The sequence below is a fragment of the Saccharomycopsis crataegensis genome (genome assembly GCF_037102585.1).
Source record: "Saccharomycopsis crataegensis DNA, jcf7180000000072, whole genome shotgun sequence".
NCBI classification, from domain to species: Eukaryota; Fungi; Ascomycota; class Saccharomycetes; order Ascoideales; family Saccharomycopsidaceae; genus Saccharomycopsis; species Saccharomycopsis crataegensis.
Window position 1 is genome coordinate 698,259 of NW_027043819.1, and position 17,457 is coordinate 715,715.

Consider the following 17,457-nt stretch of genomic DNA (forward strand, 5'->3'; position numbering starts at 1 on the left):
TTTTCTGTCTCTGCACAATATGTTTTTTTGTCTTTTTTTTTTATGAATTCTAATTTGTTTGTGATGACCTTTTTTATACTAGCTGTCTGATTTCGTAAACTTTATTGATGATGAATTTGGAATTTGGAGTTGCCTTGACTGTTATGATATACTACAGAAATTAAAGTCGAAGTAAATTGAATCAAGATGAATTTCTAAGGGGGATGAATGAAAAAAAAAGGGTGAGGGAGAGGAAAAAAAAATGAAGGTCAAATGTCATGAATTGTCTATTATTATTGCTGAGATGTAATGAGAGAATGGAAAGAAATAAATATTAGTGAATAGAACGTCATATTTTCAAACTGAAGTAACAAAAATAAAAAAAAATCTGAAAACAAGTAGACCATAGATGAACTGGTATGAACATTTATATCTATAACATGAATTTTTATTGGGTAATTAGTTTAATGGGCTGTTTGATTTTCGGTATTTTTGAGAAGCGCGGACTTTTCGTCTATTTCAGAGTCGGTATTGTTCATCTCGTTGTCTTCTTTTTCTTCTTCTTTTTCGTTATTGTTACCTTTTTCTTCCTGTTGTTGTTCTTTATGATTTTGTTTCCCTTCAACCTCGTCATCATCCTCACTATCACTTCTAACATCTTCGGCATTTGCTCCCATCATGATCTTGTACAACACTTTCAAAATCATAAACATCCAAAACATCATGATCACTTGTAATCCGCATAAAAGCGTCACAAGCGACAGGATCAGGAACTCGAGGTTCTGACATTTTGGATCTTCAGGACGGTCGGCGCACGCATCAAAGCCAATTAAGTCGTAGATCCGGGACATTGTGAAATAAAGTAAGTAATTGTATAACCCATGTCTCAAGGCGATCCAACTGAAGAAAAATATAAAGAAGGTGAAATCACAAGCGTTAGAAAACCCACAGTACCGCAAGACTTTGGCCAACGAGAGCCAAATATCGACAAAATCCATAATCATGTGGATAAACACCCCGATTCTGATAAAAGTTTTCACGTAAGATCCCCACACAAGTAAGATGGTGATGATATGGTGGGCAAACATCTCGTAATGATCTTTTCTCTTTTTTTCCACATGGAGAATGAAGATCTGTGCGGTCCAATTGGCAAGGGCCACAAGGTAATACGTCTTCCATTCCCAATCCATGGTGTGTTGTTCAGGATATCCAGCGTACAAATTATCGAGATTATTGAAAAACGGCGAGTGGTAGAAAAGTTTGAACCCCCAAAGGAACGATGATCCATATGATACAAGGGCCCATCCTTGTTCGGCAAATCGTTGTCTGGCACCTTGCCCTTTCATTTTGAGAACGTGGATGCAAAATGGCTTGAACACATGGTTCATGAAAAAGATCCGAGTGAAGATGATGTAGAAAATACAAATAAATACAAAATACCCATCGTCTTTGGTCGGTAAATAGGTATTAGGGCTATTCTGGCCTTGGAGGATAAAGAATTTTGCACCAACGCTCGACGACGTTGATGGGATCCAATAAAGTACACCAGCCACAAAAAACACAAAAACAGACACTTGAAGCTGTAATTTATCGAGTAATGTGAAAAGTTTGCTTCTGTTATCTTTTTTCCCCGAAGACCCCTGATTTGATTTCGGGGTCCTGTTCATGGTTGTTGACAGCTGTTTGTCGCCAATTTCACTGGACATTTTCCGCTTTTTGAAATCCGCCAGCAAAGAAACAAAGGTCTAATGGACTTAAAAGAGAACGAAATAGGATGGAAAATAATATCCAGAGATGATCCCAAAGAAAACAAACAAAGCTGTCAATGAAAAAAGTGTTGGGATTCTATGGTGATACTTGACATGACATTTTTTTTTTTTGCTTACATTTTTTTTTTTTTTTTAGGTTTTTTCAAATCTCCGTATCATGTGTGGCTAAATCATTTTTTTAGTGTCATAAAACGGATCATATATAAAATAATAACTGAAAGAAATTAAAACAAGTCAATTGAAAAAAAGGGTGGCACCAACACAAACAAACATCACAAGGAATCCCCAGTATGTCAATCCTACTGAAAAAAGCTTGAATATTCTGTCTTGCTTGTAATTGATGTCGGTGTGATCATTGGCAAGAAGTTTATAACCAAACAACCCTGGAAGAATAAAAGAAATGGTAGTGGACCCAGTTGCCCCAACCAACGAGAGAACCAATGCAAATTCGCTGATGCTAAGGGCAAGAACATATGCCAATAATCCTAACAGAGTGGTCAACACAATAAAAGTCTTATTTGAGAACGGAACAATCACCGGCTGCATTTCTGATGGAGAAGGTTCGTCAGTTTGAAGCAATGGAGTTTCTTCATCCTCGGTAATGGTTTTCATCTCGGTTTGGGAACAGTAATTAGTTTGAATATAATACACGATATTGTTGGCACTGAGTCTGCAAGGATGGAACATTAATGGGAGAGAGAAAATAACCATGAAGATTGTGGCATATCTTCCAATAATATTTGGTAATTTATTGTCGTACATCAAAATCACATTACCAGAAACGTTGGAACCAAAAGTCAAGTAACCAGCAAGACCAATGATAATAAACAACGTCGTTGAAATGGCAACACATGACACAATAATCACCAAAATGTTCTTGGTAGATTTGTCTTTACTTTCATTGATAACTGAATACATATTTTGATGACCAGTATAAGCAAATACGATGATTGAAAAAGTCGACAACATAGGAACCAACCCAAGAGGCTCAATGATCCTGATTTCTCCCTTGAGTTCACTAGAAACATCACCAACGACAAAATGTGCCACTACCAAAAGGAAAAGGTAAGCGATAGCCGCCAATCCTAACATTGAAGTATACTTCAACGAGTTAAGGCTTTTCAAGTAAAGCAAAGGGAAGATAATGATGGCGCTTGACAAAATCGCCTGAGATCTTTGAAAGCTATCATGCTTGATCAAGTCTGGTAATAAATCACCAACAATCACCAAGTACGATACACAGCACCCATAGCATTGCAAAAAAATTGCCAAATCGAAGATCGCTGATAGCTTAGGGTATGTGATGGAACAAACACTAAAGAAAGTGGCGTGGCCTGGCGGTAAAAACTTGGAACTTCTAAATTGAAGGTAGAGCCCAAACCCTGAGGCCACCCCAGCAAGCAAAATGATCAATATTCCAAATATAATACTATCCGCTCTGAAGGCATAAGGGATGGCAAGCATACCAGCACCAACAATAGTTTTGGTTAGATTGGCAATCGAAGAGATTGTGGAGGCCAAAGGTGGGCCATTTGTCAAATCTTCCATTATTATTTTGGGAGCGATATCTTTATATAGTTCACTGTGTCAGGTTAAGATATATTTTGAGGATTTTCAATTGAGAAAGAAGAAAATTGGGTCAATAGTATTGATGATAATAAAGGGATGAATCATTCGATGTGATGACTGCTTTGTTGCCGTATTAAAGGTTTCCTGTTTTCATGGGTCATCTGTCTCTTGTTTCTTTTTCTGGCGATTAGCGCTAATCGCTCGACGTGTATTTGCGTACTTATATGCACCTCTCACAGGCCCTGTGTTTTTCTTTTTGCGGTTTATCTATTAGCCCTGCTTATGTTGATCATGTGCCTTTGTGTAGGGCTTTGATTTTTACCTGTCACTTACCACGTGCATGTCAAAAGACTCTGGAGGTCTTCCTGTTGTGTGCCCTGGCAAAAGGTTTTGTGCCTCCGCCAGTACCAACTTTTTTTTTCGACCTACAATTTTTGGTAGTGTGCAAATTGACTTGTCTTGAAACTTTTTCCTATTATACAACAGCTTAGAATATAATCATCAAAAATGTATGTGAAGGATATATCAATATGTATTAGAAGAGTAGTGGTGTTTATCAGATATTATCAAATTGTCAAGAGTAATATTTAATTGTTCAAGAAAGGTCAGAATTGGGAAATTTCGAATTTGTTCAAAAATCAATACCAAAATGAATATTCATCATCAATGTCTCAATATGAATCAAACAAAGAGTTTTAATACCATTCAACAGGATCAGAAGCTTTACAAAATCATCAGTATATTCAACAATTGCAATTTATGAACAATTTTTCAAGGAATCAATTTTTTTTTTTTACTCAACGAAATTTCAAGGTCAAGCATGAAAATTTTATCATATGTTATAAGAATATTATGAACCAATTTGATATTGTATCATCATAGCACTAATTTCAACTCGGCTTTTTTGAACAACAAATGATTGGAAACCACTGAACATTTTTCTATACTTTTTATTTTCCTCAAGGAGTTTCTCTTTACTAACAACCACTATAGGTCTAAAAGAACTAAGAAGGTTGGTATCACTGGTAAATATGGTGTCCGTTACGGTTCCTCTTTGAGAAGAGTTACCAAGAAATTGGAAATCCAACAACACTCTAAGTACGACTGTACCTTCTGTGGTAAGAGAACCGTCACTAGAGGTGCTGCTGGTATCTGGACCTGTAAGAGCTGCAAGAAGACCACTGCCGGTGGTGCTTACACTGTTTCTACTGCTGCTGCTTTCACTGTTAGATCTACCATCAGACGTCTCAGAGAACTTGCTGAAGCTTAATTTATTCGATCTTATTTCATTCCGTGCTTGCTAACGAATAAAAAGTATACTTCGTTATAATGGGGTTTTGTGTAATATTTAGTTTAATGCAGTTTTCAACTTTTTTCAAAACAATAAAACACACTGAGTGATGTAATTAGTATTAAACTTTCAAAAGAGTCTTTCTATAATTGGAACACATGTCTTCGTTAAACTACGAGGTCCGTCTCGAGCAACTGAATAATAATTTGAAGTATAGTCAAGAACAAATAATATTTATTTTCAAACTCGATGCCAATTGTATGCGGAAACAAATAAAAGAACAGGGAGAAAAAGAAGTTTAGTGAAACAAAAGAAGTATAAAAAGCAGAACACATAAAAAAGATAGAAAAGAAAGAATTAGGTATCAACGTAAAAGTTATTAACAGCAAATAAAATGACATGAATATATAAATAAATGAAAAAAAAAAAAAAAAAGTTAAAACCACAACATAGTCTCATCGTAAAAGCACTTAAAATGTACACATCGAAAAAAAATTAATAATGTAGAAGCTATAAAAACAAAATTTTCTACTACCACTACCTCTCCTTCTCAAATATCAATGAACAATGTTATTCATAATTTCTTCTTCCTGGACTTCCAATCTTTTCTGGTTGATCATATCTTCAGTCATCTCAAGTAACTTCAAGTCAAATTCATCCGGCCGAAGAACCGTATTTTCGTCTTCTTCGAATCTCTTGAGATCTTTGAAAGCTATAAGGGCACTACTGATATACTTTTCCTTTATGGTTTTCAATTTCAAGGAATATTGATAATCGAAAGCAATCAAATTTTTCAATTTCTTCACATTCAACTTCTTGGCGTACTTTCTCTGGGAATTATCAAATTTCTTAGCTTCGGCATCTTTGGTAACCAGAATCCATTCCCCAATACACGATCCCCCAGTGTCTTCGATTTTGTTTTGTTTTCTTGGACATTTGCATCGGCAACCAACACCATTCTTTTTAGGGGAATCGGGACTTAACCACTTGGCATCCTGTCTTCTAATTCGGTTAACGTCACCAAACTTGAAATAATTTTCAGATGGACCATATCCTAATTGGTTATCAAAAGAGTTATGTGGACAATGGGCAATGGTAGAATGCTTATAACCAATATCTCTAAAATAATGGACCTCTGACAAATCTAAAAACATTCCTGCTCCGAGCGAGTGCACTGGGGCATCACCCCATCTTTCCTTATAAAAGCCTCCTGATTGCTCCAAGTAGTCAAAGTAAGCGTTATATAAAGGATTATCCCATACATCGACCCTAGCGATTTCAAAATTACTCCAAAAATGACAGTAATTGTACTTCTCGCCATCAAATGCGTCACCAGGTGAGCTGCTAATGCTTCTTTTGTGCGTCTTGTCCACAAGCTGTTTTAAAAGCATTTGATCGTCGTTATTACTACTTTTTTGACCATCTTTATTGTTTTTGAGCTTTCTCACAATATGTTCTATTTGTACTTGTTTCTCTAATGCCAAAATCAAGTCATCGACTTCCTCCAAATGGGCCAATTCCGCTTCCAATTCAGGATCATCGAAACCTTTGAAATCAAATGTATTAAGCGGAGTGACAAACAAGTTCCATGTACTTTTCACCTTGATGTGATTTTCCTTGATAAATGATTTTGTGTATCTAAATAGATTTGGAATTGTGTCAGATAATTCCTTGATAATAACCGTGAAGCCATACTTTTTCCCCTTCTTCTCCATTTCTAAGAATGGATCGTAGGTTAGATCACAGTAAAAATTGACATCAGGTTCTACTCTCCAATACCATTCATATTGTTTAACCAATGGATGTCTATAGAAACCACCAGAATAGAACCGGCACATCTTATGATAAGAATCCAAATTACCATACATAATACCCCGATCACCTTGTCTTTCAATGAATTCATAGAATTCGAAAAAATTGAAATACCTACTGCTTTTATCAGATTTATCATTTTCTTCGGTTTCTTCTTTCGACAATGGGAAATCCCAGATATTATCACCAATTAGCCCAAACTCTACCTTTGACCTGGTATATTTCTTAACGGTTTTTTTGAACTCATCAGAAAATTCTTCATCGTTTAAGAACACCCATGGGTAATTGAACCATTGATTGAAATGTCTTTCCAAAGTATTCATAGATTTGATAACTCCATCGAGTTCTTTGTTTCTCGCCAACACCACAAGCGAAGCGTTGGCAGTCTTTTTTGTAAGCGAGATCTCTGGTTCAACACACCCAATTTTGAATGGCTCATCAACGGTTGACCCGATCCATCTATTACTAACCTTTGATTTATCAACAGGGGAATATTTCTTATCGAATTTCTCCAGATACTTTTTTCTCAGGTAATCTGGCATCTTTTGACCCTTGGTATGGATGGCACGGTTATTTGGGTAAATATGGTGCAATTGGCTGTAAAATAGGAGTCCAGCTACCAAACAAATGATCCATACCGGCAAGTAAACGACTTTAAAGACTTTGACCTTCTTGGAGAAGAACCTCTTAATTCTGAACTTTGATTTCAGAAGCAACGAGTTGCTCTTTGATTTCGCGGTTCGCGGCTGTAAATAGGGGAGGTCCATTGCGAGAACGCCAGAAGGCAACAAACAGATATCAGAAGAAGGGTTCCCACTAATAGCAATATTTACTACCGGCTAATCAGGCCTGTATTTGACGGTGTTATCTATTTTTTTTTCTGATATCGTTGTGATCAGCAGAAAAAAAAAACACATGAAAAAAAAAAGACAGAGTAAAAAAAAAAGTATGAAAAAACAGGGTCTGTCTGTCTGTGTGGTGCGGTGCACTTTCTGAAGGGTCGCAATGATAAGACACTGTCAATAGATATTGGCAGGTAAGTAGATATAATTAAAGACGTAGTTTCTGGCAGAAGATTACTGCCAATATATAAACACCACCAGCTTCTTTGGGTGGCCATCCATCACCAATCCAGATGGTGTTCGGTATGCCAGAGGGCACGTAACCAGCATCGGATCAGAAAAAAAAAAAAACCACCCAAAAAATAAACAATAAACAATAAACAATAACATCGCCGTCACCCTCATCGATTGTGATTCGTTCCCTGTTTATATTGGCAATAGCTCATGTCCTACAGAGCTCCTTCAAGACAGCAACAACAACACCAACAACAGGCCCCAGGCTCGTATACTGGTGGGTCTTCTACCAACAGTCTCACGTTGGTGCAAAAGCCTCTGATGAACGAAATCAATGATTCAAGGAAAAGACAAGCCAAGAGAGATGAGGCCATTAGAAGAAAGATAGAAAACGACTTCTCTAAAAAGAGAAAAGAGATTTCTGGCAGAGGCCTGAAGAAGTCTACCCGCCACAAGGCAATTCCTGGGTCAGTTCTGTCTTTACGCCCCAACGAGCCAATATTATGTAAAACCACCACCACTGTATTAGAAGCAGCACGCTTGATGGGGGCCAAAAGAGAAAACTGCATTCTTGTCGTCGATGATAAGAACCGGTTGGTGGGGATCATAACTGCCAAAGATTTAGCCTTCAGAGTGGTTGCCAGTGAAGAAGCTCCGTTCCATCCAGTGGAAAAATTCATGACAAAAAATCCTTTATGTGTAACCGACGACACCCCTGCTGGTGATACTTTGAATTTGATGGTCCAAAAAGGGTTTAGACATTTGCCGATTTTGGACTCAGAAGGTCAAATCTCTGGGGTTTTGGATATCACCAAATCATATCAAGAAGCCATGGAAAAACTTGAAAGAATGTACGAATCTTCTAAGAAATTGTACGATGCTTTGGATAATGTCAATCAAGAAATCGGTATGGGTCAGCAACCTTTCCAAGTGGTCAAGTATTTTGAAAATTTGAAAGATTTGATGGGAGGTCCAGTGTTGGAAAATGTTTTAGATGAAACAACTTTGCCAGTGTATACCAATGTCAAGTCATCGGTGTTGGAAGCAGCTAAACTAATGGAAGAAAATAGAACCACAGCTGTTTTGGTCAAAGACTCTAATAACGAAGAAGTTACTGGGATCTTTACCTCCAAGGATATCGTCCTCAGAGTCATTGCTAGTGGACTTAATCCTTCTACTTGTAGTATTGTTAGAGTCATGACCCCACAACCAGATTGTGCTACCAAGGACTTGACAATTCATGAGGCCTTGAGAAAAATGTTCGATGGACACTATTTGAATTTACCAGTTATCGAGGATAACGAAATCATTGGAATTGTCGAAGTTTTGAAATTAACTTATGCCACGTTGAACCAACTCAAAGTGGTGAAATCTAACGAAGATAACGAAAATCCTATTTGGAATAGATTTTGGACCACATTGGATGACACTGATTCTATGCATTCTGACTCGTTCTCTCATCCAGATAGTTCCACTAACCCAACCCAATATTCGCCAATTTCTAATCATCATCCACATAACGAATTGACCCGTCTTAATAGTGAGGTTCGTCCAACCGATTCGATTTCCTGTGCCAACGAACGGGTTGGTTATGATGGGGGTAGTTCAGTCCACGATGCTGACGATGCGAGACATTCATTTATAGAATTCCAAACTGCAGAGCTCCCGTTCGGATTCAAATTCAAATCTCCTACAGGAAGAGTTCATAGAATTACTGTCAAACCCAAAGATGGTATTTTGACCTTGAGATCTTTAATCATGGAAAAACTTCAAGCACACGAATTAAAGTTATTACTGGGACCGGCACCGGTTGATGATAGTGACGATGATGATGCGTGCTTTGATGATGATGATAGTGAAGTTGGGTTTGCACGGAAACTGACAGACCAGCAATACAACAAACTGTCGAACTTTGCAATTTCTTACCGTGATGATGAGGGTGATTTAGTCGCCATCACCACGGATCAGGATTTGACAGACTGTGTTTTAATCAGCAAAAAGCTCAAGTTCAATAAAGCTGACATTTTCATTCATAATCCAAGAGAATCGATTGAAAATATCCTTACAGTTTCCAAACCGTTGACTAAAAATATCCCAACGAGCAAAAATATTCATAATAATTCCGAGCATCACCAAAAGAATCCAAAGATCTTTTATGCCCCTCCAAAGGAGGAAGAATTTATCCCTGGTGTTCCAAATCAACTTTTGCTTCCTGGTGCTATTGTTAGTTTAGCTATTTCAATTCTTGTGGTTTTCACATTTAGTGGCAACAGACGTTAAAGTCCAATAAAAAAAATAAAATTTTTAATATAATATTAATATCCTGATTGTTTTTGTTTTTGTTTTTGTTTTTCCTCCTCCTCCTCCTCATTTCTTACTCATTCTCATATATCATATTTAGTATATCCAATACATCCTTGTTTTTAATATTTGATTTTTTCACCGTATCAGGTCAAATCAATGGTATCTCAATCATGAAAAGCTCTTTTCTATTCAAATCATTTATTCAAAAAAGATTCTAGTTTTTAAATTAGTATTATTAATTGTAAAAGGAAAAAGAAAACAGAGACAATAAAAAAAAAGAATAGGCATTAAAAACAAAGATCTAACTATTTAAAAAAAAAAAAAAAAAAAAAAAAACAATAATGCCAGGAGAGAAAGCGACAAAAAATCAAAATCAGGATAAAATCCAGTTACTATTAGTAGTAAAAAAATCGATCTTAAAACAATTGGGATCTGGCAGCTAGCTATCTGTCACTATGGTGTTAATATATACTTCCCTCTTTTTTTCCCTCTTTGTTTCTTCCATTTCCCAACAAACTTTGAGTAAAATCAGTTTTGAAGTAACAGTGAACAATATATATATATATATCATGAAAACATGCACATCCATTCCATCCATTTAAAAAAAAATGAAATGAATTGAAAAAAAAAAAAAAATGAAAAACAAAAAGTGATAATAACAAGTAAATAAACAATACACAAAATAACAGAACAACAAAAAGCATCACAATACATTAAAATGGGTTCAATAGAAAGGTAAAAAAAAAAAAAAAAAAGTGAAAAGAGAAAATACATCTCATAGATTATCTTTCTTCTTCTTCCAATCTAATAAATTACTCAACCCGCTGACCGGACAAGCAATCTTGATGAAATCATGTTCTAACAATTCATCTGTGTTAGCTCTGTACCCAACATCGACACATAAACAAATACTCAAGAATTTCTGGATATCTTCACTGAGCGCAGCAGGGTTCTTCAACTTTGGAGTACCGTGGGTGGCAATCAAGTATAATGCCTTCAACGGTTCTTCGTCCAAGTATGGTGGTTGACCTTCGATCATTTCGATCGTCATGATACCCAAAGACCAAACATCGACTTTTTCATCGTATTCTTTTTGCTTGACAACTTCTGGGGCCATCCAGTATGGAGTACCCACCATTGTGGCTCTTTTAGAACGTTGATCGGTTAGCTTGGCACAGAAACCAAAATCGGTGATTTTCACAGTACCGTTAGAATCAAGTAACACATTATCTGACTTAATATCACGATGGATAATATGCTTTCTGTGAAGGTTTTGTAACCCTTGAATAGTTTGTAAACAAATCGACGAAATTTGTGGCTCGGTAATCTTTCCTGAATTATTATCAATGACATCGGTCAATGAACCACCTTCCATATATTCCATTATGACCCATAACTCATTCGAACCTCTGAGGTACGCTTCCAAGAAATTGACAATGTTCTTATGTTGAGAATCTTTCATCACCAAAATTTCATTGACAATCAATTCCTTTCTTGGTTGGGCACTCAAATCCATTTGTTTAATTGCCACCTTAGCGCCGTTTCTCTTAAGAGATTTGGCCAAATACACCGAACCAGAAGCACCTTGACCAACCCTTTCGATCATTTGGAAGTAAGGTTTTGGATCAATATTGATGACAACCGATCTTAGTTTGGCCATGATTTGAGATTCCGTCATCGTTGAAATTCTCTTCTCTGCTTCAGGCTTACTCTTCTGTTGTTGTTGCTGTTGTGCTTGTTGTTGAAGTTTCTGTTGTGTCTTTTGAATATAAGCCTCTTTACTCATTGGTTCTGGCACTTGTTTAGCAGAAGCATTACTAGTTTGCACTGGTTTCATTTGCTGCTGAGCTTGCTGTTGTTGCTGTTGCTGTTGTTGCTGTTGTTGTTGTTGTTGTTGTTTTAATCTTTGTTGTTGTGCTTGCTGCTGTTGTTGCTGAATTCTCTGCTGCTGTTGTTGTTGCAAAGCTTTTTGCTTTTCAATCATCTTACTAGATTCATTAGAGAATTTTGGTTGCATATGCGAAGGAGTACTTGGTTGAGGCTTATGGCGGGAAGGAGAACCAATTGGAACTTTTTGCATGTTATTAGGTTTTGGTGGAGCTGGAGCTCTTCTCATTGGAACCAAATCATTAGCCTTCAGAGGACTCTGTTGGTGTGAGTGTCCTTGCTTTCCTGGAGCGGTAGGCGCTTTTCTAGTCGGGGTGAAATTTTGGGTTTGTTGAGGTTTACTCTGAGGAGAAGTATTACTTCTTAAAGTCAATGGCTTGATCAATTCCTCTGGTCCATCACCACTAGACCCCTTTCTCAAATTAAACGGTTTCAATCCCGCGCTTGGGTCCAACGCTCCATTGCTATTTGGATTACCACCATTATTATCGAGTTTAAGCCCACTGTTATTAGTATGACTGTACAAACTGTTATTAGTACTAGGCTTTCTGCTCGAAAGAGGTGAGCTAGATTTAGATTCATTAATCTTGTCCAATTTAGGAACGCTAGGGCTGTAGCCAAATGGAGATGCTCCTTCGCCTGCCGTCAACATCGCTTCTGGAATCTTGGTTGATTCCCCATTACTTCCACCATTAACAGCAGAATAGAATTCCAATGCTTCGATGACAGCACGTGGATCCTTGGATAAATCTTCATCGGTAATTTTGGAACTGTTTAACAATTTTTTCCAAGTATCAGGTAACCCAACCAAATCACCGCTATTAGGATCAAATCCCACATGAACTTTATGGGTAAAGTTTGAAGGGCCAGAGACAGAATTTTGATCGATAAATCCGCTGTTGACGGAAGTCATTGAATGTTTAAGGCCGCCAAAAGATGAAGATTTCAAGCCAAGAGTATTAGCTGGGCAATGAGCCCAGATGTCATGCATCCATGATTTAACTTCGATTTCGTTCTTCACACTAATAACCATGTTACTATTGTCTTTGCTGTGATTTATTTGGAAGCAACACGGCTTGCTGGTTTGAGTCTTTACTATATTATTAATTAAGTTCAAGTTCAATTTTTGGGTGATAAGAGAATCATTGTTGAAATAATCAACCCCATCGCCCTTCCCATCGTTGAAGTTGTTAAGTTGTGGATTGGATAAATTCTTGATGATGATTGATGATGAATTACTCGAGCTTTCGTTGCTTTTCACGGCTTTATAAAATACCAAATCCTTTGATGTCAAGATTAAGAACTTTCTTGTCCACTTACTGAAAAACATATTTTCTTCTTTGATGTAAACAAACCCTTGTTTCATAATTTGTGATTGCAACGGCTGGATCTTGTAAGTATTCGAGGTGGGTGATAATGGTCCTAACGCGACTTTTGAGTTGAATTGGTAGTTTCCTGTCGCGGGGTTAGGACCCTTGCCAATTGCCTGGTTATTAGCGTAGCCAAAGGAACCTTTTTGAGACATTCCTTGGTTGGCTGATGGAGGTAATCTGGAAGGAGAGCCATTCTTCAGAGGGGGTTGTGGAGGTTTTCTAGGATTAGAGAAAGCATCAGAATCGTATGGTGATGCTGTTGCTGAAAGGGACATGGTGATGTGTGTCACAAAATATCAAAAGTGACAAAAGCCAGTATTTGTTGTTGTTGTTGTTGTTGTTGTTGCTGCTGTTGTCTGAGAGCAGGAAGAATAAAACTGTGAGCGATATAAAGTTCTCAGACAGCTTAGGGTTTGACAAAAGCACGCTTTGATATATATATATATATATATACGGTCACCAAAATAGGGTTGTATAAACAAGAAAAAAAACACACACACGCCCAACTGAAATAAATACAAAAGGGGGGATAATCTCTGAAGAAGTGTAGATGTTGAGAGTGACGAGACAACCTATTTGGGGTTTTGTGATTTCAAGGAAGTTGATGTTTGATCTACTAATAGAGAGAGGATGGTGGGTGAAGAAAACAGCTAATTATTATTAACACGTTCAAGGACTGTTACAGATTTCCCCCCAGGGGCTGCAAACCAGAAGGAGGAGAAAGGACCCTCAGAATTGGTGTGTGTCTCTATGTGTCCGGGTGTTTGCACTGGTGAGGGTGGTGCACGGGTAGTAGACTTTATAATCATATAATACCAGTAGTATTATAATATATATATTGTATATATTTATGTACAGGATTTGTCTAAGTCAATTAGCCACATCATAGACTGAGCGCTTTCGCGTTAGGATCAACAACGTTCTCCACCGCCAAAGACTCGTTGTTTCTGTCATAATGCGCTTTGAAGAAAGTGTAATGCAACACAATATCATCAATGTTTCTCATAGCAGGATCTTTGGCAAAGTCTGGATCGATGAAGAAGAAAACAGGCATGTCGACCTCTTCTCCTGCCAACAACTTTTGCTCTTCGAAACAGAAACATTGAATCTTGTTGAAGTACGGAGCTGCCTCCCCTGGGGTGACAGAATAAGTAGCCATCCCAACAATGTCCTTGTTTGAATTGTTACGGGCCTTGTAGAACGCCAAAGCAGTCTCCCCTGGTACAAGGTATACTTCTCGCTGTTGCGGGGTGAACTTCCAAGGCAAGATCGCAGAAGTTTCTGCAGTGAAGGCAATACGGATTCTTTTATCGGTGTCTACCGGGATCAACTTATCATTGGTGAATTTTCTTTGATCGGTGATTGGAGTACCCCCATAACCAGTTCTTGAACAAAGCGCTCTGTATAACGGAACCGCAGCGTACGCCAACGTGATGAATCCAATACCTAAACTAAGAGCATAATTGATTGTCGACCTGGTTCTGTGAGACGAATTTTCTCTTCTCTTTGCGTGCATGTACTCGAGCAACTCTTCTTTAGTGAATTTCTGGGTGTTTTTGGTGTTTGGTTTAAGATCTTGTTTAATGCTATTGTTCAACGATTGAAACCATCTTCTGGTGGGTTGGATCAGGGTGTTTTTTAGTTGGGTACGACCCCCAAAGAGTTTCCAAGCAAGCATATCTATCGTTTAATGACGGGTTTTCTATTTAAGTTGATGCCAGATCAGCTTTTGTTGGTTGATATTGATAAGGTGTTTGGTATGTGTGTGTGAGCGTTTTTCTCAATTTCGCTTTTTTTTGAAAATTTCTGCGTGCATACTGACAAGTCAAGATGGGTTATTCCAAATCATTGCAAAAAATTTCTTTAAAAGGATTTTTCTCTAAAAAAAAAAAAAAAGGATAAAATATAATATGACATCGATAAATAGCTTAACAAAAAAAAATTATTCAAACCAAAGCCCCTAATTTGCTTCAGTTACTACCAAAAGTTCATAGAGAAATGCATATGGATGGGCATGCATACCTGATAGTATACCTATTCTTTATATGAAATGAGGATCATCAGTAAAAATAAAGATGAATCCTCGAGGTTTGCTGAATAATTCATAAATATTGTTTTATTTTTTCATTGCTATTTCTTCTTTAATGTAACTGAAGCAGCAGAGTTTGATATGATAAATTATAATGTATTATGGATGATTCCACAATACATTCCTATTGAAATGAACTCCTTCAAACATCTGCTACTGTAACATATATTCAGTATCATCAAAAACATAGCGAATAGATAGACAATGTTGAGGATATGACCTATGGTTTAAGCCCAAGTCTCTACCACCTATAGCGTCCAGTGTTTTCTTTCTCTTTTTTTTTTGAGAGAGAGCCTACTTAAATAATGATAAATATCTGTCCCCATCATGCTTAACAGTATTCAAAAAATAAATAAGGGTTGGATACAGTATCATTTCCATAAACAGAATAAGGAAAAATTAGATCAATAGCCATCTCAGGAAACATGATGGATGTCAGATGGTACAGTAGTGAAATCTTTACACAAATATGTTTTTTCAATCGTTGAAAAGGAATTACAAAATGGGAACGACACTCCCAAAAGTGAAATGACGAGAGAAATTGAAATTGAGACTGATGAATATACATGTTATCCCGAATATCGGTAGAAGAGGGTTCTTTTTTTTTATTTATTTATATTTCTTGGGGTTTGTCGCCAAGTTAAAATTTCTATTTTTCTCAGTAAACTCACCTATCACGTACTATTATCTACTACGTGGTGCAATCGCTGGAAGGAAACCATTTACTCCACCCAGATGCTTGTTATCACTTTTGAAGAACCAGAAGATCCTTAAAAATCTATTACCCAAAAAACCTTACCAAAATTTTCTTTAAAATATTTACATTTTAACTTCTATCGTGTATTTTTCCTCATATCCATCAATCTTCTTTCCGGAACAAGTCGTGATTTTGATTTTTTCACTGCTGGCTGCCGGAATAGTTGGGCTCAAACTCCTATATTTCTGAGTATCGGAAAGATCTGCTGATGATTCAACAAACTTGCCCTTTTTGCTTGGCTTATTGACATGATATCTGTTATTGGTATCAACTCATAGTCACGAATGTCCTAAGTCACACCAGGCTCATGAAAGACTTACACTATGAAACACCAAAGGAAGAACCTCATCTGAAAAGTTTGCTTAGGTCATATTATTATAATAGCGTTTATAAAATGATTAAAATAAAAGTCTATAATTAGCTCATCTTGAAGAGCTCTTTCTCAATGCTACAGAATAGAAGTTGATCAACAAGTTTTTTGGTCGGAGGATCCCTGAAGATGAAAAGCTCCCGTACAGAAAAATTGTAATTTTTTTTTCATTTTTTTACAATCGTCCTCTATATCAATAGTATTCCTTTCTTCTTTCCTTTACTTTTTTGCTTATCAATCCCCAAAGGCTCATATTCAGTGGTTCTGTTGTGGTTCTGTTGTGGTCATATATCATCCTTCACGATGACCTAAATGATTTGTAAGCGAAACGGCGGTTCACCAAAAAAAAAAAAATCTTTCAATGATTTTGAATATTCTTCCGCCTTTGCGATCACAATTTCTCGGTAGAGTCAGCTTTGTATTTCAAATAAAGTTATTTAGTATCTTTGCATATCAATAAAAATTTCCGTTAATAATGGTTGTTAATAATCCAAACAATTGGCACTGGGTCGATAAAAACGTGTTGCCATGGTCGAAAACCTACATCACCGAGAAACTCACCGCCATCACCACAACCTCCTCGGACTTTAGTGTCGTGATCCCTACCGTGACTTCTGTCACTGGGGACTCTGACCTCAGTCAAAGAAAGGGTAAAGCGATAGTGATCTACGATATGAAGATTGTATTTGACGTCGAAGCTACCAAGGACCAACAAGAAGATGCAGGGTTCAAGTCTTCGATAGAAATCCCGGAATTCATACACGATATGGACGAAGATGATTATCAGTTTGATATCAAGAATAAGGACTTATCGATCGAGCAGAAAACAATTTTGAGAAAGCAAGTTTTCCCTAAGGTCGTTGAACTATTGATGAAATATCAGGATGATGTTATTGGGATACATGGAAAAGATTTGCAGCATCAAAGTTGATTTAAAGGAGGAGGACAGGACAGTAGAGAAATAAACAGAGAAAGACAGAAGAAGTTTGAGTGAATGGATGATGCTAACAAACAAAAAAACACAAAAGATGGAAACTCAACAGCATAATAAACTTGAAAAGATATAGGCGAGTAATGATATAGACCATAAGTAGACCTGGTTTCAACTAGAAACGAGTATGTTTGGAAAATCATATAATAGCAATCAACATTTCATTAATACAGTCTGAATTTCGATCGCA

The 17,457-nt window shown here is 37.0% G+C and overlaps 8 protein-coding genes across 8 annotated transcripts; 3 read left to right on the forward strand and 5 right to left on the reverse strand. All coding sequences in view use genetic code 12, as the record gives it.

Annotated features, from left to right (window-relative positions):
- Positions 1–443: 443 nt before the first annotated feature.
- DASC09_003000 (uncharacterized protein) lies at positions 444–1,685 on the reverse strand (the record flags this gene model as incomplete). The annotated part of the gene is made up of 1 exon (XM_064993903.1): positions 444–1,685. One exon carries the CDS (start codon positions 1,683–1,685, stop codon positions 444–446), a length of 1,242 nt encoding a protein of 413 aa, XP_064849975.1.
- Positions 1,686–1,982: 297 nt separating this feature from the next.
- AVT7 (Avt7p) lies at positions 1,983–3,296 on the reverse strand (the record flags this gene model as incomplete). The annotated part of the gene is made up of 1 exon (XM_064993904.1): positions 1,983–3,296. The coding sequence occupies one exon, from the start codon at positions 3,294–3,296 to the stop codon at positions 1,983–1,985; it is 1,314 nt and encodes a 437-aa protein (XP_064849976.1).
- A 687-nt stretch (positions 3,297–3,983) lies between these two features.
- DASC09_003020 (ribosomal 60S subunit protein L43B) lies at positions 3,984–4,587 on the forward strand (the record flags this gene model as incomplete). Its single annotated transcript, XM_064993905.1, has 2 exons — positions 3,984–4,009; positions 4,311–4,587. 2 exons carry the CDS (start codon positions 3,984–3,986, stop codon positions 4,585–4,587), a joined length of 303 nt encoding a protein of 100 aa, XP_064849977.1.
- A 578-nt stretch (positions 4,588–5,165) lies between these two features.
- DASC09_003030 (glycosyltransferase family 15 protein) lies at positions 5,166–7,187 on the reverse strand (the record flags this gene model as incomplete). The annotated part of the gene is made up of 1 exon (XM_064993906.1): positions 5,166–7,187. One exon carries the CDS (start codon positions 7,185–7,187, stop codon positions 5,166–5,168), a length of 2,022 nt encoding a protein of 673 aa, XP_064849978.1.
- Positions 7,188–7,706: 519 nt separating this feature from the next.
- DASC09_003040 (uncharacterized protein) lies at positions 7,707–9,776 on the forward strand (the record flags this gene model as incomplete). Its single annotated transcript, XM_064993907.1, has 1 exon — positions 7,707–9,776. The coding sequence occupies one exon, from the start codon at positions 7,707–7,709 to the stop codon at positions 9,774–9,776; it is 2,070 nt and encodes a 689-aa protein (XP_064849979.1).
- Positions 9,777–10,575: 799 nt separating this feature from the next.
- On the reverse strand, positions 10,576–13,335 carry CLA4 (serine/threonine protein kinase CLA4; the record flags this gene model as incomplete). Its single annotated transcript, XM_064993908.1, has 1 exon — positions 10,576–13,335. One exon carries the CDS (start codon positions 13,333–13,335, stop codon positions 10,576–10,578), a length of 2,760 nt encoding a protein of 919 aa, XP_064849980.1.
- A 608-nt stretch (positions 13,336–13,943) lies between these two features.
- Positions 13,944–14,738, reverse strand: COX11 (Cox11p; the record flags this gene model as incomplete). Its single annotated transcript, XM_064993909.1, has 1 exon — positions 13,944–14,738. The coding sequence occupies one exon, from the start codon at positions 14,736–14,738 to the stop codon at positions 13,944–13,946; it is 795 nt and encodes a 264-aa protein (XP_064849981.1).
- Positions 14,739–16,751: 2,013 nt separating this feature from the next.
- On the forward strand, positions 16,752–17,207 carry HCH1 (Hch1p; the record flags this gene model as incomplete). The annotated part of the gene is made up of 1 exon (XM_064993910.1): positions 16,752–17,207. One exon carries the CDS (start codon positions 16,752–16,754, stop codon positions 17,205–17,207), a length of 456 nt encoding a protein of 151 aa, XP_064849982.1.
- Positions 17,208–17,457: the final 250 nt, after the last annotated feature.